Source organism: Trichosurus vulpecula, chromosome 8 (genome assembly GCF_011100635.1).
Source record: "Trichosurus vulpecula isolate mTriVul1 chromosome 8, mTriVul1.pri, whole genome shotgun sequence".
NCBI lineage: Eukaryota > Metazoa > Chordata > Mammalia > Diprotodontia > Phalangeridae > Trichosurus > Trichosurus vulpecula.
This window is the reverse complement of record NC_050580.1, coordinates 70,878,279-70,901,262: the sequence shown is the minus strand read 5'-3', so window position 1 is coordinate 70,901,262 and position 22,984 is coordinate 70,878,279. Positions and strand designations below refer to the sequence as shown.

General features: G+C 44.4%; 1 protein-coding gene across 1 annotated transcript in view; it reads right to left on the bottom strand.

Annotated features, from left to right (window-relative positions):
• The window catches only part of AP3B2 (adaptor related protein complex 3 subunit beta 2), a 60,670-nt gene extending 37,686 nt beyond the window's left edge, over window positions 1-22,984 (bottom strand). The window contains exon 1 of the mRNA XM_036737094.1: window positions 22,640-22,984. Coding sequence (XP_036592989.1) covers window positions 22,640-22,752 — 113 coding nt within the window. The 5' untranslated portion in view covers window positions 22,753-22,984. The remainder of the gene's footprint in view (window positions 1-22,639) is intronic.

The following is a 22,984-nucleotide window of genomic DNA, read 5'->3' as shown; positions in this document are numbered from 1 at the left end:
ATTCATTGCTAACCATGTGCCAACCATGGTACTATGTGCTGAGGCACAAAGACAAAGATGAAACAGCACCTTCCCTTGAGAGGTTTATGTTCTACGTGGGGAAACAACACGTGTAAGGGAATGTGACACATACTCACTGACACATAAAGTAAAAACCAATGATAGTGGAATAGGGAAGAAGAGAATGGAGAGATCAGGACAGACCCTTTGTAGGAGGTGACATGAGCTGAGCTTTAAAGCAGATGCAGGGTTCTAAGAGGCAGAGGTGAAGAAGTGCCTTCTAGGCATAGGGGATAACCAGAACAAAGGAAGGGTGACAGAATGTGGATTGTCACGTCTGGTGAACAGCAAGTAGAACTTTTTGGCTAGGCCACAGTGTATGAAGGAGAACAATAAATATTTAACCTAAAGAAGCTGACTGGAGACATTGTACAGGGCTTTAAATGCCAAACAGAAGAGTTTGGTCTAGGGATAATAGAAAGCCACTGATGCTTCTTGAATAGAAGAGTGATGGGGTCAGACGTGTGCTTTACGAATACTAATCTGCAGCTGTTTGGAGATAGGACTGAAGTGAGGAGAGATCTGAGGCAAGGAGACTAACTAAAAGGCTACTGTACTATCCAAGTGAAGGTGATGAGGACCTACATGGTCTTCTCAAGTTTAATCATTTTTTTCTATCATATCTGACTCTTTGTGATCCCATTTTGGGGTTTTCTTAGCAAAGATACTGGAGTGGTTTGCTATTTCCTTCTCCAGCTCATTTTACAGATGAGGAAATTGAGGCAGACAGGGTTAAGTGACTTGCCCAGGGTCACACAGCTAGCAAGTGTCTGAGGCTGGATTTGAACTCAAGAAGAAGAGTCTTCCTAACTCCAGACCTGGCACTCTAGCTGCCCTTTCGAGAGTTGCTATGTAAAAAAAATCACCACCTGGTAGCCAGTCCTTTGGAAAAACCTCTTTAAACTCATCAGTTGGTACTCAGAAGACAGATAGTCAGTCCCATACTTGAAGCTGAGGGAGGTAACCTGGCAGAATGGAGAGGGCAATGAACTTGGAGTCAGGGAGAAATAGATTCACATTTCACCTCAATCAATAACTGTGTGGCCTTGGCCAAGTCATTTAACTTGTCTGTGCCTCAGTTTCTTCATCTTAAAAATGAGAGTCAGACTTTATGGCCTCTACATTCCCATGATCCTGTGATGAGAAGCCTGTTCTACCTCAACTGCATCATCTAGAGCTTGTACTGGGGTAGCACATCCTTTGACAACCTAATGTCTACACCATGATGAGACATCAGACACACACACTCTATATTTGCTTCCTTGAACCCTATAATTCTGTAGTTGCTGGTAGAAACACTAAAGCCATTAGCCAAGAGCTTCCTCTTTACTTCTCCTCCTGTCAAATCACTCAGATGTCTTTCCCCACTAGCTCTTCCTTCCCTCACGTCTCAACTTAAAAAGCCAAGGCAAACCCCTCTGCGTGCATCCTTTTAAAAATTGTTATTGATATATTTTTAACATTTATTTAACAGTTGTTTAGTTCCAAGTAATCTTCCACCCTCCCACCCTAGTGAAGGCAAAATTTAATGTGATAGCAACTATACATGTGAAGTCTTGCAAAGCATATTTCCATGTTAGCTATGTTGAAAAAAAAAACAAATAGAAAAATAAAGCGAAAAAATTATGCTTCAATCTGCATTCAGACTCCATCAGTTTTTTTTCTCTGGAGGTGGATAGCATTTTTCATCATTTGGAATTGTCTTGGATCATTGTATTTATCAGAACAGCTAAGTTATTCACAGTTGATCATCATAAAATATTGCTGTTACTGTGTACAATGTTCTCATGGTTCTGCTCATTTTACTTTGTATCAGTTCATATAATTCTTCCCAGGTTTTTCTGAAATCATTCTGCTCACCATTTCTCACAGCACAACAGTATTCCATCACAATCATATACCACAACTTGTTTAGCCACTCCCCAGTTGATGGGCATCCCCTCAATTTCCAATTCTTTACTACCACAAAAAGTTTCCATAAATATTTTTGTACAAATAGCTCCTTTTCCTTTGAGGTCTTTGGTACAAAGACCTAATAGTGGTATTGATGGGGCTCAGAGTATGCACGGTTGTATAGCCCTTTGGGCAGAGTTCCAAATTGCTCTCTAGAACGGTTCTCCATGCACTCTTGATTCCATTTCATCCGGTCTTCTCTTCAGATTGCCCACTTTATCACCCCTGCTTTCTACCTGCTCTTTCCCTACTATCTACAAACATGCCCATCTCTCTCCCCTCATTAAAAAACCTTCACTTGATCATCCATTTCCACTGGCTATTGTCCCATATCTATCCTCCCCTTCTTGGCTAAATGCCTTGAGAAAGCCTTCTGGAATCAGTGCCTCCATTTCCTTTCCTCTCATTCAGTTCTACAAACTTGATTCTTATCTGCCCTACCTGCTCTGCCACCAGATTCCTCTCTCCTTAGATGCCCTAGGAGGAGAGCAGTAGCCCCGCTCTGCTGTCCCTGAAATAAGGACATGGAACTAAGGAGAGAGACTTCTATACAGAATTAGGGAACAAACCAGGCAGGGCTGGAAGCTATAGAAGGGGAATGAGGGAACCCTGAAGGAGATGAGGTTTCTGACTTCTTCAACTAAAGTGCTCTCTCTAAAGCTATCATTTTTAGTTGCCAACTTGAATAGCCTTTCATCAGTCCTCATCCCTCTCGAGCTCTCTGCAGCATTTGACACTGCTGATCACCCACCCCTCCTGATACTTCCTCTTCTCTAGGTTTTCATGACACTGCTCTTTGCTGATTCTCCTCCCATATATCTGAATACTCCTCAGGCTTTTTTGCTATATCTTCACCCAGGTCATGTCCAATAACCAGTGGGTGTCTCCCTAAGGCTCTGTTCTGAACCTTCTCTCAAACCCAACATCCAAAATTGACCTCATTATCTTTCTCTACAAACCCTCCCTTCTTCCAAACTCCATTATCCTCAAGGATATCACCATCCCCCTAGTCACTCTGGATCACAATCATGATGTCGACCTCAGCTCCTAATTCTCATTCACTCCACATATCCATTGCCAAGTTTTGCATTTTCTACCTTCATAATATAACTCACACACACCTTCTTTTCTCCACTCACACAGCCTACACCCTCATCACTTCTCTCTTGGACTATTGCAATAGCCTATTGGTTGGACTCCTTGACTCAAATCTTTCCCCATTCCAATTAAGCTTCCACTCAGCTACCAAAGTAGTTTTCCTAAAGTGCAGGTTTGATCATGTCACCTCCCCCACCTCCCTCTACTCAGTGAACTCCAATAACCACTTACTACATTTAAGATAAAAAATAAAATCCATTTGGCATTTGAAGCCCTTCACAACCTGGCCCTCCTTACCTTTCTGGTCTTATTACATTTTATCACTCCATGAACTCTTATGATCCAGACTTGCAGATACTGACCTTCTGGCTGCTGTTCTTCATGCAGGGCACTCCATCTTCTGACTCAGTGTCTTTTCACTAATGGTCACCCATGCTTGAAGTGTTCTCCTTCTTCACTTCCACCCCTTTGGCTTCCCTTGCCCCCTTTAAGATTCAGCTCAAATCTCATCTTCTGTGGGTCTTCCTTCCCTTCCCCCGACTGTTGGTGCCTCTCCCCTCCCCCCAGATTACTTTCCATTTACACTGTATATATACTATATGTACAATTTTTTTGCATTCTCTCTCCCCCGTTAGAAAGTGAGCCTTCCTGTATCCCAAAGAGATCACACAAGTGGGAAATGACCCATATGTACAAAAATATTTATAGCAGCTCTTTTTGTGGTGGCAAAGAATTGGAAATCAAGGGGATACCCATCAATTGGGGAATGGCTAAACAAATTGTGGTATATGAATGTAATGGAATACTATTGTGCTAAAAGAGATGAGGAGCAGACGGACTTCATAACAGCCTGGAAAGACTTATGTGATCTGATGCTGAGTAAGGGGAGCAGAATCAGAAGAACATTATGCACGATTATAGACACACAGTATCTTCGATGACTAACTTTGATAGACTTGGCTCTTCTCATCAATGCAAGGTTCTAAGACAGCTCCAAAAGACTCATGATGGAAAAAGCTATGCATATCCCGAGAAAGAATTATGGAGTGTGAATGCAGATTGAAGCAAACTATTTGTTCTCTTTTTTTTCTTCTTTTTTGGTTTTGTTTCTTCTTCCTCATGGTTCATTCTATTGGTTATAATTCTTCTTTACAACTTGACTATTGTGTATATAAGTTTAACGTGAAAGTATATGTAGAACTTATAATAGATTACATGCCGTCTGTGGGGGGAAGGGGGAAGAAAGGGAGGGAGAGAAAATTTGGAACTCAAAAACTTGTGGAGCTGAGTGTTGTAAACTAAAAATAAAAAATAAATTTTTAAAAAAGAAAGAAAAGAATTTCCTCTCAAAAAAAGAAAGAAAGAAAGTGAGCCCTCTGAGGGCTCTTGTGTCCTTGTCTTGTGTCCTGAGTTCAAATCCAGCCTCAGGCACTTGACACACTTACTAGCTATGTGACCTTGGGCAAGTCACTTAACCCCAGTTGCCCAGCCTTCCCCCCTTAAAAAAAATTAAATAAACGCAATGCCTGGCACATACTAAACACTTAAATGCTTGTTGACTAACACTAAAAGTAAAGGGCTGGGAACTTATACTGCCACTCATTACCTCCATCCCAGGTCCTCTTAAGTATCTCTTCCAGGTACTTTTCTTAAAATATGAATTATAGGGTGATAATAAACTATAAGGAAACACAGGGAGCTCATTGACATTCAGAAATTGTAGAATATTGAATCTGCCTATGATGGCTTTCTAATACTAGTATCACTGTAAGGGAGGGGGTACCACCTCCCAGAACAAATCCCAACCCCCCACTGCATACATTCTCATTTGCATTGAGTCACAGCCCACACAATGGGGCTGCCAACTCCACACAAGCCAATTCTCTTGCACAATTTACTCCTCCTACTCCACACTCTGTACCTACACATTCCTCTAATGAGCAAACTCCGCTTCTCCTGAACATACTCTGAGTCCCAATGCTAACTCTCCTAGCCTTTTCCCACATACCCAAGGGCTGGTTTCTTTACTGGATCTCACACCACTGATGGAGTCATATCCCATTCCTTCATAAATAGATAGGTCTGGCAGATAAGTGCATACCTTTGCAATGCAACTCCTTCGACAGTATCCTCAACATCTGACAAAAGGATTTGTCCGCTTGCTTTAAGATTTGCAGAAAAGACAACAGAGTATGCTTAGATTCAACCTAGAAACCTGAAGGTTCCTCAGGCGGGCATGCACTGTGAGGAGGTCCACATGAGATCCCAAGCTCTTGAGTTCCAGGATCTTCTCACAGAACCACTCTTGGGAGCCCACAAGTTTTATATACTGAGCCCCAGGATCCTCAATTATAAAACGAAGGAGTTGGACAAGATGTTCTCTCAGATCCTTTCTAGCCTCAGTTGGTCCATTATATCTATCACCAGCACTGCTTTGAACTGAGGACTTGATGGTGCAGTCCCAGGAGGTGGGATGACTGTGAAAACTTGGACGAGCCTAGCTCCATGTAAAAAACTGGCAGGTTCTTACTAATAGTCCTCAGTCCTATGGTATTTCCAGTTGACATGATACTGAAAATATGTACAGTACATGTGTATGCTCAGAATTTCTTAGACATATATAAACATATGTAACCAAAATTTGAGGGCATAAATATTTACACACACACACACACACACACACACACACACACACACACAGAGAACAAGCGTAAAAGTAAAGAATTTCTTGAGCTTTGTAGGAGACAGCAAAGTGTGGTGAAAAAAAATGTAGTGAATGGAGTCAAGGCAATCTGAATTCCAGCCCCAGCTCTGTCACGATGTGACCTGAGCTAGGTTACTTCATCTGTCTTGACTTCAGTTTCTTCATCTGAAGAACAAGGGGCTGGACAAGGTGATCCCTCTGGTCCCTTCTTGTTCTGACAGTCTATGACTTCTATGTAGATTAGGTGAATTCCATGTTAATTGGAAACACTTACCCAAATATGGAGACAGCTAGCTGCCTCAGTGGCTAGAGTGCTGGGCCTGGAGTCAGGAAGACCTGAGTTCAAATGCAGCCTTAGACACTTATTAGCCCTGTGACCCTGGGCAAGTCACTTAACCTCTCTCTGTTTGCCTTAATCCACTGGAGAAGGAGATAGCAAACTGCTCCAGTATCTTTGCCAAGAAAACCCCACGGACAGTATTGGCATGCTATAGTCCACAGGGTCATGAAGAGTTGGCCAGGACTGAAGAATGCAAGGTATGGCTATAACCTAGTGTCCTGCTCCACAAGCCATCAGAAGAAAAGGTGGAATGTGGAATATACTGTGTAGTCCAAATATGGGCCATGCTCTGAAATTGAGATCACTTTAGAAGGAGACTCTGTGTGTGTATGTGTGTGTGCACACATGCACATGCTTTAAAAAAAAGACCACTTAGCATGCATTCAAGTTTTATAGCCATATTTGCGATAAGGGGAAGTCTATATTTGTAGTGTGCCCATAGGATGACTAACTGAAACACAATGAGGTTGATTATCACATGAGAGATAGTTAATGATTTCTCCAAACAGTTTCTGCAGAGTATCCAGCCAATTGTCGTGATGAAGGATAGCCTGTAGAAAACTACACCCTCTTCCTTGCCCTAGAGAAATTTCCCTAGCCACTGGTGATGCTTGGGACTTAGAGGTCTCTTTTCTCTAGTTGTGTACAGTTTAAAAATCAGTTTGGATCCTTTGGATTTCCCTAAGTCTATGACTAATATGGCAGTCAATAGAGAGAGGGCAGGGAGTGCCAGAGATGATATCTCTGGGAGACCACCTGTGTTGGTGAGCAAAATGGGCTCTTAGCACTTAGTTCACCCAAAAGCCCTTGAAGAGTTTGGCTTTTGTTTCCTTTGAGTAATTTAGTGTATTTTATTGAGTCTCACTAGGTGCTAAGCCCCAGGTCCAAACCCCTATTAGGTGTAAAACCTATATGGGTATGGATTGGTAACTAAGGTGGGGCCCAAGGTGGGGCTAACTAAGGGGAGGTGCTAACTCAAGAGCCAATCATAGCAGCCTAAGTTCTGGTCTTTCAGATGATGTTTGATGACGTCTGAAACCCTATAAGAAGAGAAGACAGAGCCATTTGCGCAGGGCTCTCGCTCTTGGTGGTGTTTGGAGACTCCCGGGCAGCTGTAGCTAAGAAGCCCTCCAGCTCGTAACCCAGATGCGGAGACTTTGTTAAACTCTGGTAACTATTGGGATTTGAATCGGACAAGGTCTGTCTGTTGATGTTTGTAATTTGTTTGTATTTTGTTCTGAAGTTCAGTGTGCTAGTCTTTTCCCCTGAACTAAGTGAATGATATTTGTATGCTGAATTAAAGTAAGCTTGTCAACCCCTTAACCTTGCTTTCCTTAGTTAAGCAGATCAAAAGAACCTATGCTTTTGCGTAGTGCTGGTAGTGTTCTTGTTGTTGGGCTTGGGTTGGTCTTACACCCCCACAACAGCTGCTAGCTGGATTGTTGAAACACCACCTTGCTAGGTGGAGGCACAGATGTTTGTACTTAAGACAAATTCTGTGGTGCTCCATCTGGACAGCCAGTGATCTCGATGGAATGGAATGGAACAAGCACATACTATATAGGACCTACTATGTGCCAGGCACTGTGCTAAGATATTGTCTTACTTGGTCCTCACAACAACCCTGGGAGGTAGATACTGATATTATCCCCATTTCTCAAATGAAGAAATTGAGGCAGATAGAAGGTAAGTGACTTGCCCAGGATCACAGCTAAACTGGATTTGAACACAGGTCTTCTTGACTCCAGGCCCGGCGCCCTATCCACTGAGCCATCTAGCTGCCTCTAATGCTAAACGGATTAGCAGCAAAGAGATTGTGAGTGTGTGGTTAACCTATTCTGTCCTTGTCTCTATTTCTATGGAAGGGCATATGGATAAGAGATGTACTTTTACCTGAAGAGTCCTCCCAAAACTAGAACATGAATTTTATTCCTCATTCAGAAATTACCAGGTCAGAGAGACTAGATGTCCAAGTAGATAAATAAGCCATTAGAAGAAAAAGCTGGCTATCTACACAGCAAGGGGAGTACTTCTCTAGGGCTAGAAACTGGGAGCAAGTTCAGTTGATAACAATTCAAATTGGGAATGTAGGACTAGATCTGATTTCAAAGCTTTATCATCAATTGTTCTCCATATTGGTACATAATGTTTGTGCCCACAGTAGCAAAACAAAGCCTGACCCAGGACAAACGCTAGTAAACTTCCCCTACCCCTTTTTGTACCACAATGATGACACAAGGAGACCCAAGATGAAACATTGGTCATGATATCCAGTGCTTCCTGGCTTTCATTGATTTCCCCCCCTCCCCCCCAGCACTCATCTCACGACTTTACTAAACAAGCTCTCACCACCATGCCTTCTTTCATATCAAGGCCAGTCTTTGCCTTCCACTGAACTACTCATACACCAGCAGACTTCTACCTCTCTGCCACCCCTAAATAGGCTAGCGGAAGCTGCAACTCCATCAGCTCCAATTCAGCCCAGTTGTTTCCCATGATTGGAATGTGACGCAGACAATTCTTGCCCATAATATGTATGACCTCACTCTACCTCCCAGTTCCACAGTACTCCAAACTTCAGACACTGGTCATGGGAAGAAATGCGCCATCTTGGTGACTGAGGTTGGTTACAGCTACCAAGATTGTCCTGTGTTGGACTGTGTGTTCTGGGATGGGGGCAAGATAGAGAGGAAATTCAAACCCACATCATCCCAGCCTGTGTTGGTTGTGGGATGTGGGGTTGTAGCATCGTTTGATTCCTTATATTCCACCTAACTCTTGAGACAAGGCCTACTCAGCCTCCATATATATCTTCACTGCTGGCTCAGATTATGGGACTATTCTTGTTCTAAGACAGAAGAAATATTCCAAGTCCTAGGCTTTTGGCTCAGCAGTTTTACAGAAGTCAGGAAACCCAAGTTCTAATTTCTGCTCTAGAACTATCGCTTTGTTGACTTTGACATCACTTTTGTTCTCTGGGCTGAAGTTTCTTCATCTTTAAGATGAGGGTACTGGATTAGATGATCTCCAAAGGCCAGCCCACCTCTGCAATCCTGTGATTGTGTTAGGTCTAAACTCCATTCACATTTCAAAGCATACAAGGCACAATTTTTATTGTGAGAATTACAGAATCTCAGAGTTGGAAGGAACCTTAAAAGACCATTGTTCCCATACCCGAATGAGAATCTCTTCTACAAAACTATCTGCAACTGGTCATCCAGTTATAGCTTGAAGACCTCCAGTGAGGGACAACCCACTGCCTCCAAAGGTGGCCCACTGTACCTTGAGATAGCTCTAATTGGTAGGAAACTTTTCCTTATACCACACCTGAATCTGCAAACTAAGAGTCTGCAACTTCTCGTTAGTCTTCATTTTGCCATTTGGGGGCCGAGTGGAATAATCTCTTTCCCATGTGACAAGAGCTAGAATGCTTGAAGACCACATCATGTCCACATCATGACCGCATCATGAAGGGCAGGCCCTTCAAGATTTCTCTTCCCCAGGCTTCATGTCCCTACTTAATTTTTAATGATGTTAAAATATTGTCATCTCAAGGTCCTTCTGGCTGTGCTCCTTTGAATGGCCTCCAGTTTATCAATGCACTTCCTAAAATGTCCTTGACTAGATATAATAATACTGACTGAGTATATTAAATACAATATCCCAGATGTGGTCTGATTAGGGTAGGGCACCACAAAACAAGCATCCCCTTCATTCTACACCACAACCTAGGGTTCAATGAGCTAATTTGGCTTATTGTATTGAACCATTAATTCATAGTGAATTCACATGTCACTAAAAACTCCTTTTTTTAGATAAACTACTATCTAACCACACCTCTCTTCCATGTTTTTAGAGGCAGATGGAGAGTACAGTGGATAGAGCACTGAGTCTGAAGTAAGGAAGGCTTTAGTTCAAATCTGACCTCAGCCACTTATTAGCTGTGTTACCTGGACAAGTCATTTAACTTCTGTTTGCCTGTTTCCTCACCCATAAAATGGGGGTAGTAACAGAACCTACATGTTCCAGGGCTGTTGTGAGCATCAAATGAAATGGTGTTTGTAGACTGCCTTATAAACCTAAAAGTGCAATAGAAATGTTAGTTATTGTTATGATTGTGAAGCTGATTTTCTGAATCCAAGTCTTGAATTTATGGCTATTAAGTTTCATCCTATTGGCGTGAAATATCAGCCTGATATTCTAGCCCATCCTGATGCCTTTGGATCAAAGGCTGACTTCATCATCTACTGTGTTAGATATCCCTCCCAACTCTGTTATTTGAAAATGTGGTGAGGATGCCAGCTATGCCCTTATCTAAGTCAGTGATTTAAAAAAATTAAAGATTTTTCATAATCTTCCTCATATTTGTTATTTGTGCTTGTTTCTTCATTGTCACTAATAATAAGAAGCCCTAAAAAGCCCTTGAAAGGGTTCTGTACTTGCTTCAGGGATGGGAACATAGGGAAGAAGCTCTTGGACTGATTCTCATTCTGCATTGGGTCAAGGAGGAGAAAAATCCCTGTTGAAAACATGAGGCAAGACAGAAAGACAGGTGGGCCCGTTGTTGGGGCCCAGGGGAGAAAAGAACAGGGGTGATACGAGGTCAAGAAGCCATTAAGCAAGTAATCAATCAAACATTTGTTAATGCACACCAAGAAGGTGTGTGCTCACATCATTCATGTAATATAAAGCCTGTTGAGCTTTGAGGGTTCCCCAGGCTTGACTTTTCAGTGAAAGACTTGTCAGAAGCACTACATATCACTCTCTCAGTTGTGAAATGAGCCTTTAATAATACCCTTAAGAACCCAAGAACCATGAGAGGGCCTTGGAATTCATGGGACCATGCTGTGGTGTGCCGGTAAATGTATAATAATTGGATCTCTGAAAAAGCATGCCATACTTTTAAGTTTAATCTACATTATTAGACATTTTCTCCATCACTTTCTTAAGCCCAGAGACAATTAACAAAACAACAAATTAAGCCCTGATTTGTAGCATTTGCCAATTTCTAAGGTATAATTACTCACACTGAAAATTTAACATTGGTTGCAGCACAGTCCTGTGCTTACCTCGAGATCTTCTGCTTATTAAGTAGGGAGAGGATGTGACCCAGAAATTCTAATTGTTGGAGGATGAAGGTACCTGATCCTAGCTTGGCAAGGAACTGGTATCACCATAGCAACAGATTCATAGAATTACAGAGTTGGAGGAACCTCAGAGGCCATCTAGGGGAGAGCTCCTTGCCAAGGCAAACCCTTGTACGAATAAGCCCATTCTTTCCAGTTTCTCCAGCAGAGAGCTCTCTCTAGCATTTCCACTCTCTCCCTAATCTTCAGTTTCCCTCTGCCTACTGGCCTTTACTCCTCATAAACATCCCTCATCCTCCCTTGATCCATTCATCCCTCCTAACTATGATTGCATAACTCTTCTCCCTTTCATGGTTTAAGTCCCTGAGAAAGCCATCTACAGCTGTTGCCTCCACTCTTTCTTCTCATACTCTTTTTAGCTCTCTATAGTCTGGCTTCCAATCATTTAACAAAAACTGCTCCCTCCAAAGTTACCAACGATTTTCTTCATTGCTAAATCTAATGGCCCTTTCTCAGTCCTCATCCTTCATGACCCCCCTGCAGCTGTGGACGTTGTCGGTTGCCCACATCATAATAATTCTGTTCTCTCAAGGTTCCAAGAGACTATTTAAGTTCTCCTCCTTGCTATTTGACAACTCACTCTCAGTCTCTTTGGCTGGATCTTCATCCAGGTTATAGCCTCTACCTGTGATTGGCCTTCAAGGCTCTGTCTTTTCTCTTTCTATACTATTTCACTTGCGGATCTTGTCAGCTCCCATGGATTTATCATCTCTATGAAGATGATTTTCAAATCTATCCAGCCCTAACCTCTCTTCTGACCTCCAACCAACTTGCCCATTAGACATCTAAAACTGGATATCCCCTAGACATCTTAAATTCAACATGTCCATTATTTTTTCCCCCAAATCCACCTATCTTCCTAACTTCTCTGTTATTGTCAAGTGCATCAGCATCCTCCCAATCACCCAGGCTTACAACCTAGTTGTCATTCTCAACTCCTTATGCTTACCTGCCATGTCCAATCTATTGCCAAGTCCTGTGGATTCATAACATCATAATATCTCCATAATATCTTTCCTATATGGACACCCCTTGTCTCTGGTGACACTTAACATCCCAGTACAGACCATCATCACCTGCTGGTTGGTCTCCCTGCCTCAAGTTTCTTCTCACTCCAGTTCATCTACTCACTCAGCTGTTAAATTGATCTTCCTATAGCAAAGATCTGCCCACCTTCAGTGGCTCTTTATTACCTACAGTCAAATATAAAATCCTGCATTTAGCCTTTAAAGCCCTTCATAACCTGGCCCCTTCCTACTTTAGTAGTCTTACTCCTTATTCTCCTCCATATACTCTGCAATCCAGTGACACTAGCCTCAAACCAGATACTCCCTCTCCAAAATCCATGTATTTTCACTGACTGACTTCTCCCTGCCATGCCTGGAAGGAATGTTCCCCCTCTTTATCTTTGCCTGCTGACTTCCTTCAAGTCTCAGATAAAACCCCATGCAAGAAGCTGTTCCCAGTCACCCTTAATGCTTGTGCCTTCTCTCTAAGGTTATCTCCAATTCATCCTGTATATATTTTGCATATAGTTGTTTGCATGTAGTCTCCTCCATTAGATAATGAATCCTTGAAAACAGGGATTATTTCTGCCTTTCTTTGTACCTATGGGGCTGAGTACAATGCCTGGCACATAGTGGGCTCTTAATCAGTGCTTGTTAACTTGATTTGACCACACCTAGGCCTACCCAATCTCCACATGAAGACCTCTATTGAAGGGGAGCTCAGTCCTTAACAAGGTAGCCCATTTCATTTTTGAACAGCTCTAATTGTTAGGAAAAGTTTCCTTACACTGAGCTAAAATCTACCTTTGTGTTGCTTCAATCCAGTAAGCATCGCTGTGCAAAATAAAATGAATCTCTTTTCCACATAAAATCCCTTTAAATACCCAAAGACATTGTGTCCTCACCCAACTGAGTCTTTTCTTTTCCATGTTGAATGTCTTTAGTTCTCTCAATTGCTAAGTCTCTCCAAAACTACACATGGATGACATGTCATCTATGATCAAGAAAATTGACTATGATATCCCACACGTTGACTGACATCAACTCATGATGGTAAACCATTCGTAAGATGTGGGGAGATGAATTGAGCACTACGCAATCCAAACAGCATCACTCCATCCTCAGTATCTATGCCTCACTTGCATCGTCTACCTCTTACAAGGTCTGCATTGATATAAATGGTGGCCTGGGAAGTTCCCTCAAGGGAGCTGGGATCAGGTGCACATACATGACATTTAATATACCCACTGTTCCCCATGCCTAGAATACACTACCTTTTCATCTCTATCTTTAAGAGCTCCATCATCCTTTGAGACACAAACAGAGCTCTGAGGCCATCTTCTACACAAAATCTTTGCTGATTCCCTCAAGTGTTAACACTCCATTTCAAAATTACTTCATATCAGTGGTTCCATATTTAATATTTGCTTAATTATGTATGTGGAAAAACTTTGAGAGCTGGAACTATTTCATTTTTGTCTTTGAATTTCCAGTGCCTTACACATAGTAGATATTTAATAATAAATTGTATGAGGCAAAAGAAGTCTTGATTTGGGGGATCATGAAGGTGCAATAATAATTTTCATCCCTACTCTAAACTCTGGAAACAACTCTGATACTAGATGGGGTGGGGGGGATATAAGGGACCCTAAACTGCTAGTTTGGGGATTAGTATCCAGTTGCTTCACTGCTGATCCATGCTCTGAATTTGTTCCCCACTTCCAGTGACTAGGTTCTTAATCTTTAAAACTGTATAAAAATGCCTTTTGTTTTTACATAATAACCATTTCTGAATATGTTCTTTCCCTTCCCCTCTGCCAAATAAACAAAAAGCAAAAACAACAACAAAAGACCCAACAAAAACTTTTGAGCAAACTCAACTGATAAAATGAATACATCTGACAGCACATACAACATTCTATATCGGCAGTCCCCCACCTCTTCAAACACAGGAGGGAGATTCATTTTTCCCTTTCTTCTCTAGGCCAAAATCACTATAGTTATATAATGTTCTTTACTTGGCTTTTTTCTTGTATGTATGTGACATACAAACCAGCCTACCTAATGTTCCCCAACTCAATACCATCTCCTAGCTCCCTTGCATGTCTGAAATGTACCCCCTCCTTATCTCTCCCTCTTAGAATTCCTAGCTTCCCTATAATTACATAGTATTCTTTACTTGTTTTGTTTTTCTTCTCTTGAATATGTGTGACTAATTCCTATCTAACATTGCATAACTGGGTCTCTGCCTTATCTAGCGAGACCCTGCACTAAATTTATTCAATTTGCCCTGGGATGAGGGTCCTACTTCAGCCCTATAATTCTTTTTTAATGTTTCATTGATGTTTTTTAAAAACCATATCACTTTTACTTCCCAATTGCATACTCCTAACCCCCTTTCCACCCGAATCCTCCCTTCTAAAAAATTAACACAATCGAATACAGCAAATATATTGTTGAACCTAATCAGGGATCAAAAGTCTCCCTCTAAACCCCAGTCCCTATATTTGGGTCTCCTTTTTCTGACACTGGACTCTTTTTCTTTACTCCGCCATCTTGGCTTTGCCTCCCTACACTGGACTTCTTGATGCCAACTACCTGCTTGTTTGAACTTCTTCCTTCTAACATCTATTCTGGTATCTGTGATCACCTACCTGCCTTGTTCCTGTAAATCTGTGTGACTGCCAGCCAATCCCAGTTTGAACTATCCTGCTTCTGGAGACCCAATTTTAGGGCTCATCAAGCTTTAAGACTGAGCCCAGATTAGGGATGCCGAGAACCCCTATCAATTCAATTCTTATTACAAAACCCCAGGGAGCAGTGATTTTGTTGGTTTGGGTTCTTCTTCCACAGATGCAGTTTGAGATCCATCTGGATTCACTTGATAGTCTAAGATTGTTGGGATAGCTGAAAAAAAAGTCATTCCCTGGAAGTCATCCTGGGGGGAAACTTCTCTGAATTTGGCTCAGGTGGTCTTCATATTACAGGTATACACTTTGTTGCAGGGTATACACTGGAAGGCCTGTCAGGGCACCTGCTCCACCAGTGCAGTCTGGGAAAGTCTAGGGCCACCTCTATGCCATGGTAACTATCAGAGCAGAACTTTAATGGGGCTGATTGACTGCCAAAAATAATTTTCTCTAGACAGGCTAAACATTTGCAGCCCATGGGATTCACTGTCTGGGCTGGTGGCTCTGAGAAGAATGATAGTGACCTGGTGGGATGGGGCAGTGAAAAGATCATTGGCTTTGGAACCTGTGTGACCATGGAGAAGTCACTTAACCTCTGTTTCTTTATTGACAAAGTGTAAGCTCCTTAAGAGCAGACTTTAATTTTTGTCTTTGTATACCAAACACTTTGCAGAATGCTTCGTACACAGTAGGTTAATAAGTGCTTACTGATTGATGCTCACATTTCAGATACTTATTAGATGTATGACCAAAGACAACCTCCTAATTGTATTCCCAGTTACCAGTCTCTCTTTTTTCTAATCCATTCTCCATAGAGATGTCAAAACAATCCTCCTAAAGCAAGATTTAACCAAGCTCCTTTCCTGCTCAGAAAAACATCAGTTGTTCCCTATTGCCTACAGAATAAAAGTCAGACCCCTCAGCTTGCTATTTAAAGCCCTTCATAATCAGAAGCCAGACTACATTTCCTGACTTATTCCACATTATGCCATTTTCACATGCCCTACTTTGCAGTCAAACTGGCCTGTTTACTATTCCCCAACTCAATAGTGCATCTCCTAGCTCTTTTGCATGCCTGGAATTCACTCCCTCCTTATCCCTTCCTCTTGAAAGTCAAGGCTCAGTTCATGTGCAGCCCTCTAATGAAAACCTTTCTGAATCTCCCTCGGTATCAGCAGTTTCTTCCCAGGGTGGTTAGCTCACAATGACATCACAAGAGTGATGTCATTGGTTCTCTTTGAGAATGAAGAACAAACAACACATTCCAGTAGAATGGCATGTGTGGAATTCTCTCCCTCCTTACCTCTGTCAGCTTCTTTGGCTTCCTTCAAGTCCCACCTAAAATCACATCTTCCACAAGAAGTCTTTCCTGAGCCCTGTTAATGCTGGTACCTTCCCCTCGTTGATAATCTCTAGTTTACCCCATATATATCTTGTATGTACATAGTTGTTTGTATTTTGTTGTCCCCCCTCTCCTTGCCATTAGATTGTGTGCTCTTTGAGAGCAGGAACTGTTTTTTGCCTTTCTTTGTATCCCCAAGGCACAGATCATTACCTGGCACACAGTAGGCACTTAATTGTCGAATAAGGGCAGGGTTTGATTTTCACGTTTGTTTTTGCAACCCCAGAATTTAGCACAGTTCCTTGTATATAGTAGAGTATTATTAAATATTTGTTGAGTTTGGGTTGTGTTGAAGCAGGTGCACAGATCCCTCTTGCCCCACCCTCCCCAATAGCCACAATCTATTAGAGGGATGGAGGGCCATCTGGCAGCCCCTAACACATCCTCCAGTTTTTTCCCCCTCCCTCCTGTTGCTGCCTATTGTAGGCCGTCATGTAGGAGGAAGAGATGGAATCAGTGATACCCTTAAGGCCATGAAATATTCATCTCCTATAGAAGGATCACTTTACAATCCAGTCTAACCCTGTATTGACCTCTGGCTCTCTGGCTTCATTACTGACTTCTGACCCCATCCTAGCCTGGGGGAAGAGGGATCAGTAGTCTTTTTTCTAGAGGATAGGCGGAGTCTGCCAGAGAGACGCAAGTGAGTACAGGGTCATTAAGGGAAATTAAGGCCCAACTCCATAAGACTCCTTCTCTGTTCTCTGTGGCAAGGGAAATATTCTCCTCTTATAGTTTTTCCAAGCAACTGCTCCCCTGTTCAATCATATAAGTTGGATAAGGTTCTCTCTGAATTTTTGAGATCCTCCTCTGAAAGATACCCCCAGAACTTAGTCTTTCAAGCTGCAGCAAGCTTTTACCAGCCACCCCCAATCCTCATCTTGGGTCCAACAAATGGGGAAACCCCAAAGGTCATCAGGAGCAACCCAACTCCTCTCTCAAAAGTCTTTTCACAAATACACTCTGGAACAACTTATTTCCTCCTAAATTTGGAATTGCCCCCTCTCTACATGCATGAATATACACACCAGGACCCCCCTCCCTGTGTTCTATCCCTCTAACACAACCCAGAACCCAGATACCTTTTCCCTTTGGATCTCTCTCCCCCCTCCACACCGAAACTAACACTTCTTTCCTCCCTTCACACGTCCTAGCCAGATTCCCCTTGAGAGTGAGATCAGCTCAGCTCCAGGGACTTAGAGCCTGGAAAAGTACTCCTTGCCATCCCCTGGAGTTTATGGAGGTCCCCTGGGGTGGTCCCCCTCCATACCGTAGAGGCTGGCTGTGGCTGGCCCCATCAGAGCCACCTTCTGGGGATACATCCTGTTCAGAGGTCTGGAGCTGCCGTAGCTCATCTGGTTGCAGGGCTTGGTACCAGGCTGGGGTGCCCCCCTCAGGGGTTAGAACAGGGCTGGTTGCCTCCTCACCCTCCTTGCTCCCCTGCGGCTTCACCATAGTCCCTGGGAGCTGCAGGAACCGCTGCATTGGCGTCATCAGGCTTCGTGCCTCGGATACCAAGATTCTCTGGAGACCCCTAAATCTGGTCCCAGACACCAGGGTTCCCCCACCAGGCAGACAGAGTCCGCCTCCTTCTTTCCCCTCCTCTCTTCTCCCCAGCTGATCTGTGACTCAGTCCCTGCTTCAGTGAGTCCTCACTGATACTCCACCCGCCCAAGCTCCACGGAAACTCAGAAATGTGATGCTGTTGTGGGACAGCTGGAGTCTGGATGGTAAAGCAGTGAGAAGGGGAGGGAGGAGAGGGCAGCAGGGGTCAGCTCCAATTTCTCCTTTTCTTCTTCGAGACTGAAGGAAGATTTATTGGGGGGGGGTGGTAGGGAAGGAATGTGGGTATTATTTGGCAACTAAAGTGCCCTCCAAAAAAACTCATGAGGTTGGGGGGTGGGGTTGGCATGGGAGAGAAATAGGGAAAGGAGATGTAAGCAGATATAGATATGAAAGAAAGGGTATAAGAAGAGGGACAGAAGGAGTGGAGGATGGTAATGAGGGATGAAGAAATCAAGATGGGATATAGCAAGATTGGGGTAGAGATACTGATGCGAATTCTGAGGAATAGGGCATGGTGGCACGACAGAGTAGATGGCCCATGAGGAAGTTAGTGAGTCATAAAACTGTAGATCTGAAGAGACTTTAGATCAGGAGTTCTTAACCTTTTTTATGCATCATGGTCCCCTTCTCAGAATAACTTTTTTTAAAAACTCTATAATTAAAGAAAATGCTAAATTACAGTTAGAGGTCAGTGAAAATACACATGTAATTTTTTTCCTGTCCAAGAACACAGATCCCCTGAAATGTATGGGCTTCACGTTAAGAGCTCCTGTTATTTCGTTTTACAGATGACACCTAGAAAGCGTTACTGACATGCGGTCACACATCTAGTTAGTGATAGAACTCTGGACTAGAACCCTGGTCTCTTGAATCCCAAGCCCAGTGCTATTTCCATGGCCCTCACTGGTCTTCCTTTGCGAGTGAGGAAGATACCGGAGAGACAGGTACTGAGTTTAGATTTCTCTCTGAATTACAAATGAGTCTTATTTCAGACCAAGGATACAATATTATCATCTGGTCCTTTTCTCTGAGCCCAAAAGGGCTCAGTGCAAAGGAGAAGGCAGGGATATAGGACTCTGAGCACGAACCACAAGAAAAAAGAGGTAGAGGATGGGGGCAGAAGTCTGCCTGTGAGTGCTCCCGAGGGGACGATGGCGCAGATTTAATTCCAGCCTTCTGAGAGTCCAGAAGTTTGATGTTAGTCTGTAACTTTCCTCATGTTTGTTAAGCAACATCTGTCTCCTGTTGTCATGGACAGTAGAACCCTTAGAAAGCTCAAAGGGGTAACTGACTATTTCAAGGTCTGGGAGGTAAATGAACAGCAAATACTCTGCTCCTGTCTTGGGGAGCAAAATAACCTCACTTTAGTCTAAGTGGGAGATGGCAGTGGAGAGAGACCACTATTGGGATAAAAACATTATAACAATAGTTATGATAATAATAGCTCACACATTTATAAAGTGCTTTCCTCATAACAACCCTGTGTGGTAGATAACCTAGGACACTAAAACGACTTTAGGAATCACATAGGTAGGACAATTCATCTCCCAGTTGGGGCTGTGAGGGAGACAGACAGGAGTTCTCATAAGACGGAGTTTCATTGAGAGGAGTTATGAAGGAAACCTTCTTCTAACTTTGCCATGACTGTCAAGGGTACCGCCATCCACCCAGGCTCACAGCCCCCACTCTTTACCTCCCCCACCCTCCCCACAGCCAATCTTTTACCAAATCCTGTTGATCCTACCTTTGTAAAGGATAGAATACATTCCCTTATTTCCTCTGCCACCCTTAGCACCTCAAACCTGGACTATCTGCAATAACTTGGGGTTGGTCTCCCTGCCACGAGTCTCTCCCCACTCCACACCATTCTCCATTCAGCTGTTGAGGTGATTTTTCTTAAATTTAAGGTCTGACCTTATTGCTGTTGCTGCTCAGTTGTCTCTGACAGTCTGTGACCCCATTTGGGGTTTTCTTGGCAAAGATACTGAAGCGGTTTGCCATTTCCTTCTACAGCTCATTTTACTGAGCTGAGGCAAACAGGTGTAAGTGGTTTGTCCACACAGATAGTAAGTGTCTGAGGCCAGATTTGAACTCAGGAATATGAGTCTTCCTGACTTCAGACCCAGCACTCTGTCCATAGTACCACCTAACTGCCCCATCTGACCTTATTACCTACTCAGTAAACACTAACGGCTCCCCTCAAATTTAAAATCCTCTCTTTGGCATTTGAAGCCCTTCAGCACCTAGCCCTCCCCTCCTCCCATCTTTCCAGGCTTCTTAATCTTTACTCCCCCCCCCCCCCACCATGGATTTTCAATCCATTGACATTGGTTTCTTTTTTGTTCCTAGAACAAGACGCTACATCTCCTGAGTCTGGGAATGTCTACCGGCTGTCCCCCTTACCTTTCGTGGTCTCCCTCCTTCCTCTTGTCTCCCGTCTTCTTTGGCTTCCAATTTAACCTCCAGCCAAAATCCCACCTTCTACAGGAAGCATTTCCTGATCCTCCCTAATTCTAGTACTTTTCTTCTCTCGATTATTTCTAATACATTCTCTATATAGCTGTTTGTACATAGTAGCATGTTGTCTCCCCCCAGTCTAATTGGCGAGCTTCTTGAATGCAGGGACTGTCCTTATCTTTCTTCGTATCCCTAGAATTTAGTATTTGGCACATAGTGGTCACTTAACAAATGCTTATTGACTGACTGAACCAGAGGCATGGACAGGATGGAAGTGTAGGGTGGCCAGAGAAGCAAGGAATATGACATATATGAGCCTTCTAAAGTTTATAGAAATAGGGCATTAGGAGGCTTGGGAATGGAGATTTCCATAGTAGATGACAGTCTGATACTCTTGATATTTAACATGTTGACATTTGATACATTTGACATTTGACATGTTAACTCCCCTTCAATGCTCCCTCTCCCAACTCCACACGAACATTGTACTGCTTAGACTCTGACGCTAGAAGCAAAAAGGATGTTCCCTGGGGTGGCGAACCTCCATGGATGCTGGGGTGGGGGGGACACTTGAAGTCTGGGTTAAGTTGGGAGACCCTGGAGGGAATTTTACTTAGGGTTTTCAGGGGAGGAATAACTGGGAAGGGGGCGCATATACTATAAAGGCATTCAGGAAAGAGTTTGAATGTGGGCTTCCGGAGCAGAGAGGAGTAGCCTAGAAAGCCCAACGCTTCAGAACCAGCCTCATTTTAGGCCCTGCCCTCCATAGGGTGGAGAGGATGACGAGCTGGGGGAGAGGAGGGGTGGTCCCTCTAATCAGCAGCGCCTCCGTATGAACCTTGACAGCGTAAGTCCCAGCTCACGACAGTAAGCCTGGGTGAGAGAGGGACAGGTAAGTCACCCAGAGCAAGGCTGAGCAGCACACAAAGGCCGGGGAGGACAAAAAGCAGGCCGCTACAGCAGGCACCTCAAAGCCTCATCACCCCCAGCTACCCCGCTCTCTCCACGCCCCCTACGTCACAGGCCAGAGGAGCTGTGGGGTGGAGCCTGAGTGCTGGGGGCGGGGGAAGAGCTGTCCATGGTCCGGGCCTGACTCTGGATGCCAGGAAGACCTCGGGGTGGGGATGGCCACGGAGGGGGTCAGGCCTGATAGGCCCCAAGCAGACTCAGCTCTCGCTAGTCGCTGGGACCCTCGCCCGCCCTGGCGCTCAGGTATTTTACTCCAGGGATGAAATCAGGTTCTGCTCCTAGACCTCCAATGTCTTTCACTGTTCCTCCCCAAATCTCTCCACTTCTAGATTCCCCCTACCCTCACTCTCACACCATCACTACAGTCTTCAGATACACTCCCGCCCTAGTCCAGTCAAGGTCTTCACACAGCCTCTCAGATCTTTTGCTGTCACATTACCCAGGTACCTGACAACTCCTGCCACCAGTGTTCCCTTCACTCCTCCCCCAGCAGGCCTCCAGGATTCCTCCTGCCTCCAGATCTTCTCCAGGGTCCTCATTTACCTCCAACCAACTAGGTCTTCAGCCATCCTCTCCACCAGGTGTCTTCTTCCCCCAAATACCCATCCCAGACTCCTTTCTGCCAAGGCACAGCCTGTTCCACCAGTCCCCAGGCTTCCTTTGCCCAGGTCCCCTTATATATTCTTTCCCACAAAGCCTTTCCCTAGGTTTCCTTCTACACTCCAGATCTCCCTCCTCTGCCTCTACATCTCCTCTCTCTTCTGTCTCCAGGCTTATCCTTCCAGACTGTAGCGCCCCACTCTAGAGGGGCAATACCTTTTCTTGGTCTGGGCCCTGGGTCTCACCCTGTACCTCTTCCAGCCCTCCCTGTCCCCTTTCCTGGTCTCAGGTCTAATCGGGCCATGGGCCTGAATCTGGGGCTGAGATCTGGGCTCCCCCCACCAAGAAGAAGGAAGCCTCTAAGGGAGCTGAGACACAGGTGCGGGGTGAGGACAGGTGTGAAGAAGGGTTCAGTAGCTCCTCGCACGGTGCAGAATCGGTAGCAAATCTGGGAGCAAAAATGACTCCTTCCCTCTAAGAGCTGCGAGTGCAAGCCATCACCCCCGGGCCCGATTTGCTAGAGGGGAACCTGGTTGTAGCCCCGCCCCCTCCCCACAAATCCCGGGCCCTGTTGCCAGGGAGGGCTCCTTCCTAGAGATGGGGGCCCGCATCCCAACCTACCCCATCCTCCCGGTCCCCGCCTCACCGCTTGTAGTCGGAGGAGAAGATGCCGCCGCTGGCCGGGTCGTGACCGTATTCAGGCTCCCCTAGGCTGGAGGAGCCGCCCTTGTCCTCGCTGTAGGCTGGAGCGGCCGACATGGTGGTCAGAGTCGGGGAGCGAGGCCGGGCGGGAGGAGGCTGAATTAAGCAAGGTGTGCCGGGCGATGCTGGAGCAGGGATTCAGGAATCCAGAATCAGGGCTGAGCTTCTTAAAGGGCTAGGCCTCCCGGAAGGAAAGTAGAGGGGGGAAGGGGGATAGGGGGAGGGGTGTGGATACTGCAGCGAGCACCTGGCTCCTCCCCGCCCCAACCGAGGAGCTGTGACGTCATCC